This window comes from Pyrus communis, chromosome 15, assembly GCF_041283825.1.
Source record: "Pyrus communis isolate YQ-2024b chromosome 15, ASM4128382v1, whole genome shotgun sequence".
NCBI lineage: Eukaryota > Viridiplantae > Streptophyta > Magnoliopsida > Rosales > Rosaceae > Pyrus > Pyrus communis.
Window position 1 is genome coordinate 27345884 of NC_142579.1, and position 16945 is coordinate 27362828.

General features: G+C 37.2%; 3 protein-coding genes across 4 annotated transcripts; 2 read left to right on the forward strand and 1 right to left on the reverse strand.

Moving 5' to 3' along the window:
* Positions 1–6893: 6893 nt before the first annotated feature.
* On the reverse strand, positions 6894–10292 carry LOC137709946 (uncharacterized). Of its 2 annotated transcripts, XM_068448923.2 has the most exons (9): positions 10005–10292; positions 9585–9729; positions 9376–9466; positions 8813–9010; positions 8460–8689; positions 8150–8281; positions 7838–7905; positions 7682–7743; positions 6894–7260 (listed from the first exon to the last, which is right to left on the reverse strand). In XM_068448923.2, exons 1-9 carry the CDS (start codon positions 10124–10126, stop codon positions 7127–7129), a joined length of 1182 nt encoding a protein of 393 aa, XP_068305024.2. In that variant the 5' UTR covers positions 10127–10292; the 3' UTR covers positions 6894–7126. The 2 variants fall into 2 exon arrangements, with proteins under 2 accessions (XP_068305024.2, XP_088541209.1); XM_088685083.1 differs by lacking the exon at positions 8813–9010 and having other exon boundaries at positions 10005–10202.
* A 153-nt stretch (positions 10293–10445) lies between these two features.
* On the forward strand, positions 10446–13861 carry LOC137732174 (receptor homology region, transmembrane domain- and RING domain-containing protein 1-like). The gene is made up of 7 exons (XM_088685414.1): positions 10446–10547; positions 10647–10797; positions 11233–11460; positions 11667–12065; positions 12570–12667; positions 12796–12849; positions 13215–13861. The coding sequence occupies exons 2-6, from the start codon at positions 10677–10679 to the stop codon at positions 12823–12825; spliced, it is 876 nt and encodes a 291-aa protein (XP_088541540.1). The 5' UTR covers positions 10446–10547; positions 10647–10676; the 3' UTR covers positions 12826–12849; positions 13215–13861.
* A 1325-nt stretch (positions 13862–15186) lies between these two features.
* Positions 15187–16945, forward strand: STR18 (sulfurtransferase 18). Its single transcript, XM_068475253.2, has 6 exons — positions 15187–15442; positions 15545–15625; positions 15978–16057; positions 16138–16208; positions 16312–16365; positions 16622–16945. The coding sequence occupies exons 1-6, from the start codon at positions 15426–15428 to the stop codon at positions 16784–16786; spliced, it is 468 nt and encodes a 155-aa protein (XP_068331354.2). The 5' UTR covers positions 15187–15425; the 3' UTR covers positions 16787–16945.

A 16945-nucleotide genomic window follows, 5' to 3' on the forward strand; every position in this document is an offset into this window, starting at 1 on the left:
ATAAAGTGTTGGATAGTGGCCAACTTGCATTGCTTTCGGCTACACAACAATCCAAACAACTTTGGCTATAAAAAATTATAAACAAAAAGAAGGTGGGAAACACCTTCCTTGTTTTGGGGGAAAAAAGGGAAGGCTGGTTTTGTTGTTGGCAGAGATTTCGGCTTTTGGCTCCCACTTGTTGCCTTTGGTGAATATAGATACCGAGGGAGAAAAGAGAGAGCTCGGTTTTGCAGAAAAAAAGAAAGAGGGAGCTCATTTTTCTGCAGAGAGCAAGGAGAGTTGCAGAGAGCCCAAAAGGAAGAAGAAGCTGCTGCTTCATTTGGTTAGTAATCATCCACCAAAATAGTTGTTGTTGTAATAGCTTTGAGCTATATGTATAGAGAAGAAATTATTCATTATATTTCTTTCTCTATTTGTTTCTTTGGTGTGTGAGAGCTATTGGGTGTATTGGGTTTTTGGGTTGTGAGATTGCCAACACTTTGTAAACTCCCATTTGGTTGATAGTGGATTATTGGGTGAGCTCCTACTGCTCCGAGGACGTACTATAGTTACACTGACTGTGGAGGAACTTCGTTAAAATCTTTGTGTCTTTTATATTTTGTTCTTGCATTTTATTTGATATATTTCCTGTGGGTTAGCTTGAGTTGGTTCCAAAAAATTGATTTGGTGCTATCCTAGCACAACAATTGGTATCAGAGCACTGGTTGCTCTTGGGTACTGTCTAATTGCCAAAAATGTCAGACGGGCAAGATGAGAATCCTTTTGGAAGCAGCTCCGGATTTGCAAGAACTACGGTGCAAAACGCAAAGTTCGAAGTTGAAAAGTTTGATGGCACAAACAACTTTGGGATGTGGCAATGTGAGGTCAAAGATGTGTTGGCTCAACAAGATCTACTTGCCGCTTTGGGAGAGAAGCCGGAAGCTATGTCGAAGCCGGAATGGGAGAAATTAAATTTGTGGGCTTGCTCTTCAATTCGGTTGTGCCTTGCAAAAAATCAGAAGTATTTTGTGATGCGGGAGACATTGGCAAGTGTGTTGTGGCAAAAATTGGAAGACAAGTATATGACGAAGAGTGCAGAGAACCGGCTACACTTGAAGAAAAAGCTCTACCGCTTCCAATACAAAGAAGGTACAAAAATGATTAGACACCTTGATGCTTTTAATAAGTTGATTGCCGACTTGTTAAATTTAGATGAGGATATTAAGGATGAAGATAAGGCCTTAATATTGTTGAATTCCTTGCCAGACTCTTATGAGCATTTTGTTACCACTATTATGCATGGTAAAGAAACTGTGAAATTTGAAGATGTGTCAAATGCCTTGATGAATTATGAAATGAGGCATAGAGATAAAAATCATGATAGTACCTCGGAAGCTTTATTTGTTAGAGGTAGATCATCGGAGAGAAGATCATCTTCTAGTAGAAAAAAATCACAGTCTCGACCTAGAGGAAACTCTAAAGGTAGAAAACCTTTGGAAATGGATGAATGTGCCTTTTGTCGTAATAAGGGCCATTGGAAGAAAGATTGTCCTAAATTGAAGACCAAAGGTAAAGAAAGTTCTGAAGCTAATGTTGCTGAAGTTGAAACAGATTTTCCTGATTTTGCTTTAACCACTTCATCATCATTTGATTGTGCTACTAAGTGGGTGTTGGATACGGGTTGTACTCATCATATGACTCCTCACAAGGATTGGTTTTCAAGCTTGAAAGAGTTTGATGGCGGCGTTGTGTTCATGGGAGATGACAATCCTTGCACAACAAAAGGGATTGGTACAGTTCGTTTGAAGTTGCATGATGGCATGGTTAAAGAGTTGACAGGTGTTCGGTATGTACCGAATTTGAAGAAAAATCTTATTTCTTTGGGAATTTTGGAAGCCAAGGGCTTCAGGTTTCATTCAGATGGGCAGACATTGAAGGTGACTTATGGTGCACTTGTTGTGATGAAAGCTCCTCAATGTGGCCATTTGTATTTATTGCAAGGAAGCACTGTGACAGGTGAAGCATCTGTAGTCTCAGAAAATATGGGCACATCCGATTCTGATACTACTAGACTGTGGCATATGAGATTAGGCCATGCCGATGAGAAAGCTCTACAAGGGCTTGTGAAACAAGGTCTTCTAAAAGGTGCCACGACTTGTAAGCTTGATTTCTGTGAGCATTGTGTCTTGGGGAAGCAAACTAGAGTGAAGTTTGGTACTGCTGTACATCAGACGAAGGGCATTCTTGATTATGTGCATTCGGATGTTTGGGGTCCTACAAAGACTCCCTCTTTGAGTGGTAGACATTGGTTCGTGACCTTTGTTGATGATTATTCAAGAAGGTCTTGGGTCTACACTATGAAGCACAAGAGTGAGGTGTTGAGCATTTTCTTGGGTTGGAAGAAAATGATTGAGAACCAGACTGGGAGAAAGATTAAGATTTTGAGATCGGATAATGGTGGTGAATACACATCCGACCCTTTCTTTAAAGTTTGCAAAGAGGAAGGGATTGTGAGACATTTTAGTGTCTGGGGAACTCCACAACAAAATGGAGTTGCAGAAAGATTGAATCGAACCTTGCTTGAGAAGGTTAGATACATGTTGTCTCAGTCGGGTTTGAGCAAGTCGTTTTGGGCAGAGGCAGTTACTTATGCATGTCACATCATCAACCGATTACCCTCAGCTGCTGTTCAGGGTAAGACGCCAATGGAGGTATGGTTTGGAAAACCCTCTTCTGATTATGACTATATTCGTATTTTTGGTTCACCTGCTTATTTTCATGTAACTGAAAATAAACTTGATCCTAGAGCCAAAAAGGCTATCTTTCTTGGTTTTAGTAGTGGTGTCAAAGGTTACAGGTTGTGGTGCCCAGAGATGAAAAAACTTGTAATCAGCAGAGATGTGACATTTGACGAAGAAAATATGTTTAGAGACTCTGAGAAGAATGTGAAAGATGTCCAACAGGTGGAGCTTGAGAAAATTGCCTCTAGTACTTCAAATCCTATTTCCGCTGATGTCGAAACCACTACAAGTGAAGAAGTGGGAGACCATGAGGATGTTGAAGAAGTTGAACTTAAAGATTCTAGTCAAGTTGAAGAGCAAGTTTCACCTCAAGAGTCTATTGCCAAGAACAGAGGAAAAAGACAAATTACCAAGCCAGCTCGGTATAGTGACTATGTTGCTTTTGCTCTTCCTATTATCACTGATGAGATTCTATCCAATTTTGAGGAAGCCATTGAGAGTGAGGAAAATGAGAAGTGGTGCAATGCCATGGGCGACGAGATGAATTCTCTCATGAAAAACAAGACTTGGGAGTTAGCTAAATTGCCTAAGGGTAAGAAAGCTATTGGTTGCAAATGGGTGTATGCCAAGAAGGAAGATGCTGATGAGAAAAGCAATGTGAGATTCAAAGCAAGATTAGTTGCTAAAGGGTATGCACAAAAGGAGGGCATTGACTACAACGAAATATTTTCTCCAGTTGTGAAGCACTCCTCAATTCGTATTATGTTAGCTCTTGTTGCACAATATGATCTTGAGCTTGTGCAACTCGATGTGAAGACGGCTTTCCTACATGGTGATTTGAATGAAGAGATCTATATGTGTCAACCGGATGGGTATAAAGTGAAAGGGAAAGAAAATTTGTTTTGCAAGTTGAAGAAATCACTTTATGGCTTGAAGCAATCTCCAAGACAATGGTATTTGAGGTTTGATAAATTTATGAGAGGCCAAAATTATTCTAGAAGTCAATATGATCATTGTGTGTACTTCAAGAAGTTGCAAGATGGGTCTTTCATTTATTTGTTGATATATGTTGATGATATGTTGATTGCCTCAAAGAATGTTGAAGAGATTGAGAAATTGAAGAAGCAAATGAAGAATGAGTTCGAGATGAAGGATCTTGGTGAAGCAAAGAAGATCCTTGGCATGGAGATCACTAGAGACAGAGAGAAAGGTTTGGTATGCTTGAATCAAAGACAATACCTTGAGAAGTTGATTCGGAAGTTTGGAGTTCATGATTCAACCAAACCGGTTAGTACCCCTTTGGCTCCTCATTTTAAATTAAGTTCTCTACAGTGTCCTAAAACTGATAAAGAGAAGCTGCAAATGAAAGATATACCATATGCAAATTTGGTTGGTAGTTTGATGTATGCAATGGTATGCTCTAGACCGGATATTGCTCATGCAGTTGGCATGGTGAGTCAATATATGCATAATCCAGGTAAAGAGCATTGGCAAGCAGCTAAATGGATATTAAGATATCTCCATGGTACTCGAGACGTTGGTTTATGCTTTGAGAGAGATGACTCTGGTATTGGTCATTTTGCAGTTGGTTATGTTGATTCAGATTATGCAGGTGATCTGGATGGAAGAAAGTTTACTAGAGGCTATGTATTTACTATGGCTAAAGGGCCAGTTTGTTGGAGGTCCATTTTGCAGTCGTCTGTTGCTTTGTCTACTACAGAGGTTGAATATATGGCAGTTGCTGAAGCTATAAAGGAGGCCATTTGGATACATGGGCTGATTAGAGATTTGGGGGTTGATCAGAAGCAGGTGGAGGTGCATTGTGATAGTCAGAGTGCCATTTATTTGGCTAAGTATCAGGTTCATCATGCGAGGACCAAGCACATAGATGTGCGATATCACTTTGTTCGTGAAGTTGTTGGTGAAGGAGAAATCATTCTCCAGAAGATTCCAACTAAAGACAACCCCGCTGATATGTTGACTAAGGTTGTTGGTGTAGCCAAGTTTGTTCATTGCTTGAACTTGGCTCACATTTTGCCTATATAAAGAAGGCGTTGAGCAGTAGGAGTTTTGGAGTATTTGGCTCGGCATGAGTTGTTCTCTTGCTAGTGATTGGGAGTGATGTTGTGTGTTAATTGTGTTGGTTGGCTTGTCATGGCGCTTTTCGGAATTTGGCCAAGGTGGAGATTGTTGGATAGTGGCCAACTTGCATTGCTTTCGGCTACACAACAATCCAAACAACTTTGGCTATAAAAAATTATAAACAAAAAGAAGGTGGGAAACACCTTCCTTGTTTTGGGGGAAAAAAGGGAAGGCTGGTTTTGTTGTTGGCAGAGATTTCGGCTTTTAGCTCCCACTTGTTGCCTTTGGTGAATATAGATACCGATGGAGAAAAGAGAGAGCTCGGTTTTGCAGAAAAAAAGAAAGAGGGAGCTCATTTTTCTGCAGAGAGCAAGGAGAGTTGCAGAGAGCCCAAAAGGAAGAAGAAGCTGCTGCTTCATTTGGTATCATCCACCAAAATAGTTGTTGTTGTAATAGCTTTGAGCTATATGTATAGAGAAGAAATTATTCATTATATTTCTTTCTCTATTTGTTTCTTTGGTGTGTGAGAGCTATTGGGTGTATTGGGTTTTTGGGTTGGGAGATTGCCAACACTTTGTAAACTCCCATTTGGTTGATAGTGGATTATTGGGTGAGCTCCTATTGCTCCGAGGACGTACTCTAGTTACACTGACTGTGGAGGAACCTCGTTAAAATCTTTGTGTCTTTTATATTTTGTTCTTGCATTTTATTTGATATATTTCCTGTGGGTTAGCTTGAGTTGGTTCCAAAAAATTGATTTGGTGCTATCCTAGCACAACATAAAGATTTAGCAACACATTACGGTGCATTTATGTTACATACTTCGTACAAGTGCCTCTTGTCAGTTAGAGAAGAAAACCAAGAGGTTAAGTTTCCCCGGGTCAACCAAAAATTGCAACCAACAAGCAACTTTTCCTCACCAATCATCTCCCAAACTCATCGTAAAGTAATAACTAAAAATAAACAAAGAGGGAATCGACCATATCCATCCAAGAATGTAAAGTGGTCTTCTGCAAAGTTGGGGTATCATGAGCGACAACACCATAGCACCAACCAAGTCTAAATTCCATATCTTTCAGATGGAAAGAAGGGATCGACCATATCTTTTTGACAGCTGATTCCCATCTGAAATTCCAACTTCTGATGCCGAAGCAAAATGGACACTGAGAGTGCCACCAAAATGTCGAAACTTCACAAGCAAACAAAAACTTCCAAAAGAGCAGTGCAAGGCATAATTTGTAAACCTGAACATGTCCGCGTGAGTCGAGCAAAAATACGCAACAAGAAATTTGTAATTTGAGGGTGTGCTTACTGGGTGGAGCTGCGATTTCGTGTCCGCTGCCGCCGCTGGTCATCTGCTCCTCCGACCGCTGAACGAGAATATGAAACGTCGACGTTTTGGATTCCGAAAAAACAAGGATTCCAGGCTTTTTGATCGGAGCTTGTGTGTGGGTTTGTTTAGCAATAATCTGGGTTTGACTAGTTATTTTTGAGAGACGTCGGCGGTGAATCTGTACTGATTTCCGGCGACGTACATCTCCTGATTCAGATTCAGTCTTGACTAGTTTATAGACCAAAAAACACGTTCCAATCATTTGGCGGGTAAAGTCCACTTGTTATTACATGGCGGGTAAAATTTCAAGTCATGTTTGTTTCTTGGTCTTAAGGTTCGAGGAACGAATCTAACAAAAACACGGGTGATTTTTTGGTCGAAAGTTCATGCCATGTGGTAGGTTGAAATGTCTTTAGCCTTTTCGGCCCCCATTGGGGATTAGTCCTACCTTTTTTTTTGGTAAAAAGATTAGTCCTACCTTTCATGATCTGGGATACCAACTTTGGGAAAGGAAAAAAAAAAAACAAAACTTCCTAAATGCGCCCTCCGAACGTTATCTAATTTGGTTCGATATAAGCCTCAAATAGCAGTTAAATTAATATTAAATTACAGTTCAGTTTCATTTAGTTTAGGTCTTATGGTAACATAACAATGTCTGGGTGATTGATACTGGATTCTATGCTCTAATGGTATTTCTCTTTTAACTTGACAAAGTCTAACCGAATTGGTTTGGTTATTCTACGCTAATCTCCGAGAAATTACATCAATGAAAATTTACATAAAAAGAGGAAGAAACCAGCAATGCCATTTGCCTTGCTTGAATGAAATGTTCACTGCTTTTGTATGATTTCTTTCTACTGGAAAGAAATATAAAGAGATACAGCATATATGTTGGTGTTAATTGTGATCCTCTCCTCTCCTACTGGTTGCCGGAATTGATCAGCAGCTTCAGGAAACGGAAAAAAAAAATGTAGTACAACGAAAAACTTGATTAAATGGTCAATTTCGAGAACTTTGCGACAAACAGTCCGCTCGTTTTTGAAGTCAAGGGATCAAAGCGCAGGGTATTCGGCATTCGCCCGTTCTTGCAAGGCCAATTTTCAGCAGCATCTATCACCTGCAATTCTGCAGAATAACAAGGAACCGGTGAACCACAAGCCTATAAAAGTGTAAAATGATATGATTAGACTCTGATATAATGATGAATTGTTTATAGAGTAAGAACTACAGATGCAAGAGCAACCTCGAGGAGGAAAATGTAGCAGAAACAACTTCGGCTCATAATGTTAGATAGTACGGGATTAACAGATTAATGAGTTTTTCAAACAAATAGAGCCGATAATGGTGAGGATTATTCAACAGATCAGTTATTATATTCTGGTTTCTTTATGAAAAAAGGTAATGAAAACACAATGTACTTAAACCATCATGAAAGGTAAACCAATTTTGATTAGCCATTCCGCTACAGGTAAAATGATACTTAGTCATTTAACAGTCACCATACTCATAAATTGCAGGCTGTAAAATACTTAAACCGTTAATTTACCTGCACAAGGATTTCCCTCGAGAAACTGCTTTACCACATCTTCGTTCTGAGCAACTGTCAAACTAATCAATAAAAAACGAAAATTAGCAAAATACAGGCAGATATCCTTTATGCGTAACGTACTAAAAGTTAAAAGGAGCAAACTACAAAAGGCACCTGCAAGTGCTATAAACAAGAATCCCCCCAGCTTTTAGCAATCGAAAACCATTTGTTAGGAGCTTCAACTGCAAGCCAAAGACAGATATAGTCATCACTTTACTAAGCATTTTTATCAGTCAAAGGGGACGATGTATAAGGAAGCTCTGCCATGAAATGCACATGGGAAAAATTACAATAGCGAAGTAATAATCATATACAAAACTACATTGGATTGATACCGACATGTTGTTTCCTCATCTAATGGAACTTCAACAATAAGCAAAGTAGCAAAGTTCGCAAATACATTTGAAAGAAACTGAAATCAGATACCTGAAGCACAGTGAGGCTATCACTTCTCTCGGCATCCAGTACACGGCGTTGAAGAGTTTCCCAGCCCCACTGTTCGAATTTCTGGACATGTTTAATTGATCCATCATGTGTGCACTCTGCATCCACTAGGACCTGAATAAACATCCAGCTAACTTAGCAAAATCCAACCAAACTAGAAGTGATGTTAAACAACAAAGAGGTAACATAATTGATATTGAAAGGGTGTTAGTAATTGTCCAAAAACGTAAGGAAATAGAGAGTGCAGAGATCTGTAAAGGGGTTTAAATAACGAACCAAAATGCAGTATTACCTTGTCATAGCCATAGCTCAAATATTCGTCGTCATGAAAAGTTTGGTATAATTCACTTTTAGTCAGTCCAACCACACCAGAGTGGCAGCCATAATAAATGAGGTCTGGAAGTTGATTCCCTGACCGCACGGCATCACTTTTTCTTATCCTAGCTGCTTGTTTCCTTTCTTTCCATGGTCTCCTAGATGTCCACTCCTTGAATGTCAAATTCTCTTCCAAAGCAGATTCACCTGCAAGATTCTAGATAGAATGATAACATATTAACAACAACAATATGCCCATAAATAGCATTCTCAAAGATGTCACTGTATCGCATATGAAGCTTCAGGTGTATGTGGATTCAGATCAGTTACATGATTTTGGATCTGAATGAACTCTTCTGGGTATGAGGGAAAAATTTGTCCCATCAGCAACAAATAGTCGGCAGCGATTGCCCAATGCATATTTCTGCAACATTGTCCTACAGGATGCTAAACGATGGCTTGAAACATCAACACCAGTTACAGAACCCGAATCACCAAGAAGGTCGGATATCATACAAAGCTTAGCACCTAATGCCAAAATATACACGGGAGAAAACATGGTGAGCAATTTTCAGAAAATGAAAGTCATCAGTGCAACTGAATCTGCTGTTCTCACGCGAAGGTTGTCAAATACAGTTTGTACGGATGCTTCTGAAACTATAGACGGTAACTATCTCTTTGTTTTTCTTGCCATTTTATAAAATTTAACAAACTTCTACAGGTGTTTTTGCAATTTCGCTACTATTCATGTTTTAGAATCAGATTACATAATTACTTAACCATAGCAGCTAAAGAATTAGTTGCATTTTCTCATCCTGCAACATATACGAAATCATTCACTCCAATTCAATGCAATATATAATAGTAACAAACAGGAACCAGAAACCACTTACCAGGAGCAGCACAAAGGTCAAGAACATGATCTCCAGCTGAGATATCCAATGCTGAAACAGCAGCACCAGAAGCTGCGTCGATTCCATATATCTAAAAATCCAAATCAAACAAACACAAACACAAAATCTCGAAATCAAAACTCGGGGACTTTTTCTTGCCACATAAGGTAAAATAAAAAACACCGCAACTGCTCGATTTTCCCCCTCACCTTCCCTTCCCGGTAAGCATTTGAGTTAGCAATCTGTACATCCGGCGGAAGAGCATAAAATCCAGGCAACCATTCCACTTCTTCAAGCTTCCACTTGATCTCAGCTTCAATCTCTTCGATTCGAGCTTCCAAACCAGGCTTTAACCTTCAAGCCAAAACAAACAAAACCCAATTCTTCCATTACAAAAACACAAACAAAAAATAGCAGGGTAAACATGCACAAATCAACAAAGTTCCAAACTTTTAATAAAAAATTAAACCAAAACATTAAAAATACTACAAAAATACTAAATTATAATTTATATATAATTTATTGTCCGTTTAATATTCATCCCATTCTAAATTTTTATTAAAAACTCGTAACCAGTTAAATTAGTTCACATTCTCTCGAAAAAAATTCATTGAGAGGATTACTAGTACCTTATGTAACGAGGGGTAGAGTGGCTCTCGGAATAAATGGAAGGGTCCAACCCGTTCTCCTTCAGAAAATCGAGGAAGGCGTCCGGCAGCGCCGGCTTCGAAGCTTCTTCTTCTTCTTCCATGAAATTCGCAGACAGATTCGAAAGCTTCAACAAATAAATCAAATCAGTGCTGAAAACCAAAGCATTTTTTACTCTGGCGGCTTAACGGTTACTGATCAAACGCGGCGCTTTAGGTTAAAACTCGAAACGGCACCGTATGGATCAAATAAATTAGAAAAAATAAAAATTAATAAAAACGATTTAAAAATTTTGAATTTTAATTATAAGGACAAAATAAAAGATAAAGTAAATAGTACTAAAATTAATTTTTTAATATAAAAATATGATTTTTCGTTAAAATAAACAGTATCAAAAAATTTTCATTAAAACTCCTTCAAAAAAAAAAAAAACCGTTGACAGGTTGGAAACTTTGGCATTTTTCAGCTCTCCATCTGATTCTGAGGTTTTTCAGTCTCGCTAGTCTCATAAGCTCACTGAATCGGTATGCCCTTTGCTATTTTCTATTTTTGCTTTCAATTTTTGGTTTATTTAATCACTAATTGCTTAAACTAAATTTTGATTAATTTTGTGTTTAATTTAGGTAATTTGGAGCTCTGAGAGAGAGAGGAAGATGGGGCAAGCTGTAGTGGGATTCTCTGTGATTGCTTGCTTTTTCCTTCTCCAACTAAGCACTGCTAATGTTGTTCTCCAACCATCTGGAATTCTTGTCGCCGACCTTCCCGCCAAATTTGGTAACTTACCATCTTTTGCTGTTTGGTTGCTGAGAAAATGTGGGATAACTAGTCTAATAAATTTCCTTCCTTTTGTTTTCTTCAGCTGCCATCAGCTTTCGATTTGAATTAAATGAATTTCGATTTTTGGGGTTTTGGTCAAGCTAAGGTGTTGGATAACCATTTCGTTTTCAGTTTGGCAACTGTTTCCAGTCTAACAAAACCAAAATTTGAAAACTCACTAAAGTAGCTTTCAAATTTTAGTTGAAAATTGAAAACTAGAAAATGTTGCCAAACAAGTTTTCGGAAAGTAAAAAAACTGAAATGGTTGTCGAACGGGCTCTAAATGAAACAACAAAATCATATTATCCCTTTACTTTCAGGATTATATTTGGACTTAATTCGCTTTTCGACTAAATGCTTTTACTAATCATTGAAATCTGAATACTGTGATAGCTGGTGCTGTCAGTAGCTCAGAAATATGTGGAGTTTTGCTTGTGTCCGACCCTTTGCATGCCTGCTCGCCTCTACGCAATGGTCTTCAAGCAAGTGAAACCGATATAACGAGGTTTGCTTTAGTAGAAAGAGGTGAATGCACTTTCGAGGATAAAGTGCAACACGCTCAAAATGCTGGATTTCATGCTGTGATTGTTTATGATGATAGGAAAGAAAAATTGGTTCACAGTGAGTAACCGTGTCCCTTGAAATTTCTGTTTGCTTCTTTTACATTTTCCTTGCTCGTTTCATATGTAGTTATGGCTGCTCTTATGTGGTTGAAGATTGTATTGGAGTCCAAGTCTGCTGTACATGTTACCCTTTGCCTGCTGTGAAATTGTGGATATTCGTTGAGGCTGTTATAATTTATAATGATTTTTGTCCTCTTTTTTCAGTGACGATAAACAGCAAGAATGTTACAATTCGTTCTGTATTTGTTTCGAAAGCATCTGGTGAAATGCTAAAGGAGCATGCTCGTGGGGAAGAAGGGGAATGCTGCATCTTCCTATTGCCAAATGAAAAGGCCTGGTTGGTGTTTGCTGTATCGATCTCATTTCTAACCGTATTGGGTCTCCTTATAATTGCCTACTGTGCTCAGAGAGACTGGCGCTGGCCCTATTCTCAAGGAAGAAACCAGCTTCCTAAAAGTGCGGATACCGAGATTGTTAATGCTCTCCCTTGCTTCACATTCAGTTCTGCTGGTTTGGATGAATCCCACATTGAAGAAACTTGCGCCATCTGCCTTGAGAATTACAAAGATTCCGAAATTCTTAAAGTTCTTCCCTGCCAGCATGGTAATTTTAAGATGTTCCCTCACGTTTATATCCCTTGCATTTTCATCATAGTTGCTGGTGTCAGTTTCATCAAGCCACAAAGTCTTACTTGTAGACATCATAGTACATGTTTGCCTCTTACCTTGATAACACCTCAGAAGACTTCCAACTGTTCATAAATTACAATGTTGAAGAACTCGAGGTATGAACTTTCATATTGCGGACATGTGCAAGTTCTCATCACAAATATTAGAATACCGAGTCCAGTCTAAGAAGAAAGAACTCAAGGAAGCTGCTATTCTCGCCATGTCCGCCATAAAGTACATATAAGTAGATATATCATGTTAACGGTTTGATTGTTCAAATGCTGTTAAATTCTAATGTTGATTATAAATGACTATCGTCGTATTAGGCAATTGACTTTGGCCTTAATCAAAAGGGTGATTTCGTAGTTTAGATTTGCTTCCTCGCCTTGTCATTCGAAGTTTGTAGAGTTCTGTTAATCAGCTTGAGATCTGCTTGCAGAATTTCATTCAAGTTGTGTGGATTCATGGCTGAGAAAATGGGGAAGAAACTGCCCAGTGTGCAAGCATGATATACGAAAGAAAATTGCGACTGCCGAGGTAAGAGAATTGGGTCCGTCCTCACTTTTTCATGTTTGATGGCTGATTCTTTTTTAGCGTTTGAATTGCTCAGGTTATGGGGTTACTTTTATTATTATACTGAAATTTTGGGTACTCTCTTCTTGCAGATCAAGAGAAAATCCTGGTTATACAATTAGTGAATGGAAAATATGACTTTCAAGGTATCGAGATCAGTTATTTTGAAGTTTGAATTTGTTTTAACCTCGTATTTCCGCAAAAGGATGAATAACCTTTTTGTGAACGAGATGGAATGTCGGTTTAGAGTGGCCGGAATTGGTCACGCCCGTGTCTCTGTTGCCAGTTGACCATTTCATCGGCCATTTTGGTGAATCAGATGTCAAAATCAAAGCAAAAATTATTTTCAAATCTATATCAGCAATTCCTTTCGGTTTTCAAATGCTTGCTAGTCATGATCCTCGCCTAAAGCATGCTCTTTTTTCTATTACCTTTGAGTCTGTGAGGCTTGTTCTGTCATTAACACCATTGCTATACTTACATCCAACGTTGTGCTATGGTTTCTTTTCAGTGTTCCTCCTGTTTATTGTGAACATCCATAACTCCACCCGAATGTGTTCCATCGCGTGGATTGAAGAGACGTAAGGATGATATCTGTCTGCACTGCCATGAAAATACCTGTAACAGCTGCTGTTTCAAAGTTTCCGTGAAAGCGTAAGCCTTCAACGCAACTTGAATACAAAGATTGATCGGCGCTCTCCTACGCAAATCCGTTCGTATGAATCACCAGCTCAGCAAACAGGGACAAAAAGTTTAATGATCCTCTGCAAATCCGCATGTGTTGCTTGAAGCTCAGGTGTCTTTTGCCCCATTGCTCTTGAATGGATTACACAGTAGGATTATATAATTTAGGTGTAAATGTATAGTCGACTTTGATATAATTTAGATAGTCATTAGTGGATGTGGATGTGGATTGCACAAAGGCCAACTCCATCTTTGAAGATGGCACTTCACGGAAGTAGCGCAAAGCAATGATGCATGTGCACCTTGTTGCAGGGTTGATCTCTAGTGATTCTCCTCTCCCCTAACAACTAACAATTTAACTCACTAACTCTATCGTTTGCGAGAAAAAAAAAAAAAGATTCTCAAGCGTGTTGGTTGAATAACTGTATAATTATATTACAATAAATAATAATAAGGGAGATTTTGTATGCGGTCCTTAGTTATGAATATTCTTTGATTGAAACCTTGTTGGTTTTTAATTTTTGATTGAGGTCCCTGAAATTAATGTGACAATTTATTTCTATGTACTTTACTATATTTTTTAAATTAAAATTTAGAAATTTTAGTTGTTTATATAAATGAGATTTTAAATAAAAAAACCATAATTTGTGGGATTAAAAATATTAAAATATAAATATACTATGTGTGTGTGTATATAAACATGGGTACATTCATCAAAATTAACCAAAAAATTTATTGTATCAAAACATGGGTACATTCTTCAACATCACCAAAAAAAAAAAAAAGATATTAGGCTTAATAACATTAGTAATTTTCTTCGATTAAACTTGACATGTATACATTTTAAAATCAAGGAAAAAAGAATGTACCCATATAAGTTTAAAAATGGATTAGAAAAAAACTGAATAGATTATATATATATATATATATATATATATATATATATATATATATATATAAAATAAAAAAAGGTACATTTTACATATAACAAATTGGTATATTTAAGAATGAGTACATTTTAAGATTAAAAAGTTTTACATGAATGGGTACATATAATTAGCATGGGTACATTTAGCAAAATAAAAAGTACAAATAAAAAAAAAAAAATATATATATATATGGGTACAAATACAAATAAACTTTAAAAAATATGGGCACAAAAAGAAATTAATATATGGGTACAAATTAAAACTTAAAAGAAAATTGGTACAAGTTAAAAAAAGAATTACAAATTAAAAATGAGTACAAACTAAAAAAAAAATATATATGATAAAAAATTTAGTCATAAATATAAATATACTAATTGTAACATTTTTAACATTAAATGAATATATTTAGAAATAAAAAAAATATTTCATTATTGAAATAATTAATGATGTTATTAATACCAAGGACTTTGATCAAAAATTGAAAAGAAATAAGATTTTAATCAATGGAGTAACAAAATGAAGGACGCGAACATAATTTCTCCTAATAATAATTATGTGAATCACAGTTTGACGCACATACAAAAATAACTCGTTAAAATAAAATGTTTCTAGAATCGAATGTTAGGATTAAGATTCAAGAAATATAACACATTTTAAGTTCAAGTGATACCAAATGATGTTAAGAAAATCTCATTTCTACTAACCTTTTTCAAACTCGGATTTCAATTATTGACTAACTAATTTCTTTCAAATTTTAGTTGTCCGTTTAAAAAAGAACGGACATTCTGTACAAAGAATTTATCATAAGGTGTTAACAGACATAACCCACTTTTGTACAGAAGCCATGAATTCGGTCTAGTTCACATCAAGGGTGGGTTCTCATCCTTGGGTGGCAAGATGTTATGTGGCCCTACGTGACAGGAACTGCAATTAGCTAACTCCCTATCTATAGGCACTCTTCCCCAAAAAAAAATTGAACTACCACAGCAGCACTAAATTCCTCTCACCCCACATTTTCTATCCTCAGCTGGTTTTTCCGGGAAAATTAACCAGACAGCCACCAGATCTCACAAAAACCAGAGCTACTTATATAACAGCAGTTCTTCCTCATGGGTTCTTTTGGAAGGTGACTTTTTCTATCCAGATTTGCAGTAAAATTATTTTCTAAATTTTATTTTTCCAAAATTCTTATATGGGGTTTGCTGGGTGTTGTTCTGTTATGTTGCAGCTCGAGATCGGAGGTTGTCACCGTTGATGTTCAAGAAGCCAAACATCTGCTTCAATCTGGCTATGGTTATTTGGAAGTTAGGTAAAGAACTCTCTTTCCGGTTTATTTTTTCCTTTTTTTTTTTCCTCAAATTAGTGAACTTTACGAGAGCAACGGCACGTTACGGACTGCTTCTATAAGAGTTAAAAGTGTTTTCTGACAACTAGAAACTCTCTTGCATACTTAAAAGTGTTACGAAGGAGCGCGTTCTCTATAAGTACTTCCAATTGCTTTACTAGGATTACTTGAATTTTAATAAAAATTTCAACGTGTTTCTAATAGTGCACTTATGGTAAAAGCGTTTATGAGCAGAAGGACTTCCTACACAAACAAACACAAATAGCCTAAGTTCAAACTTTTCAATTGGGTTTTTAATTTATGTTATTTGTGATAGGACGGAGGAGGAGTACAAGAAAGGGCATGTGGATGTAAAGAAGATTTTGAACATTCCTTACATGTTCAATACACCTGAAGGTGGCTGTAACTTCTGTTTTCACTACTTTTTATTCGTATTTACCTTGAAAGTAATGAATTTCATGTCTTCTTTTACCTAGGAAGGGTAAAAAATCCCCAGTTTTTGGAAGAGGTTTCATCTGCTTGCAAAAAAGATGACCTTCTTGTTGTGGTATTTTTTTTTTACTGTCAACTTTCATGGTTTATCTTGTAGAGTTTTACTAAGAATCAAGAACATATTTCTGGTAAATATCTGACTGATATTATATTTACAGGGTTGTCAAAGTGGTGTCAGGTCCCTTTATGCAACTGCTGATCTTCAGGCTGCTGTTCGTATTCTCAAATCTGTTTCGATTTGTGCATATTTTAGAACCGATTACAGATGTTTAATAAAAAAATAGAATTGGGGATCACTAAACCGACTATAAGCCTTATAAAAACCACGGTTTGGTGTCCCCCTACTTTATGTTTTTAGTAAAAGTTTGTAACCGGTTTTGTTTGTGCATATGATCCCACCTTTCACCGTGTTCATGTTTGTTCTTTCATTTCTATCAAATTCTTAGAAGATTGTCAATGAAATGATAGGGTTTCGAGCATGTGAGCAACATGGGAGGAGGCTATCTTGCTTGGGTCGAGCATAATTTTCCTGTTACTAAGCCGGAAGATGCTGACCAGAAAAAGCCAGAAGATGTGCTACCAAAAAAGGCAGAAGATGTGGACCGGCAGAAGGAAACAGAAGCAGAGCTCTAATTTCTTGGGTAGCAAGTAATATTTATATCTGTACTCTGATTTTCTGTGCATATGGTGTATGGCATGTACTTGAAGAAGAATGTATCACTTCCAAGTATGAGGAAGGGGAATAAAATCATGGTTACGTAATTGCAAATATTGGCGACAATTTGACTCTCA

What these genes read in the sequence shown, in the direction of transcription:
- STR18 (XM_068475253.2), top strand. An exon ending in AAGATGACCTTCTTGTTGTG is followed by an intron (nt 16,209 to 16,311) that starts GTATTTTTTTTT and finishes TTATATTTACAG; the next exon opens with GGTTGTCAAAGTGGTGTCAG. An exon ending in CTGCTGATCTTCAGGCTGCT is followed by an intron (nt 16,366 to 16,621) that starts GTTCGTATTCTC and finishes ATGAAATGATAG; the next exon opens with GGTTTCGAGCATGTGAGCAA.
- LOC137709946 (XM_068448923.2), bottom strand. Translation starts at nt 10,126, where the DNA reads ATGGAAGAAGAAGAAGAAGCTTCGAAGCCGGCGCTGCCGGACGCCTTC. An exon ending in TGACCTTTGTGCTGCTCCTG is followed by an intron (nt 9,011 to 9,375) that starts GTAAGTGGTTTC and finishes TTTTGGCATTAG; the next exon opens with GTGCTAAGCTTTGTATGATA. An exon ending in TCATTCAGATCCAAAATCAT is followed by an intron (nt 8,690 to 8,812) that starts GTAACTGATCTG and finishes AGAATCTTGCAG; the next exon opens with GTGAATCTGCTTTGGAAGAG.
- LOC137732174 (XM_088685414.1), top strand. Translation starts at nt 10,677, where the DNA reads ATGGGGCAAGCTGTAGTGGGATTCTCTGTGATTGCTTGCTTTTTCCTT. An exon ending in AGTTCTTCCCTGCCAGCATG is followed by an intron (nt 12,066 to 12,569) that starts GTAATTTTAAGA and finishes ATCTGCTTGCAG; the next exon opens with AATTTCATTCAAGTTGTGTG. An exon ending in AGAAAATTGCGACTGCCGAG is followed by an intron (nt 12,668 to 12,795) that starts GTAAGAGAATTG and finishes CTCTTCTTGCAG; the next exon opens with ATCAAGAGAAAATCCTGGTT.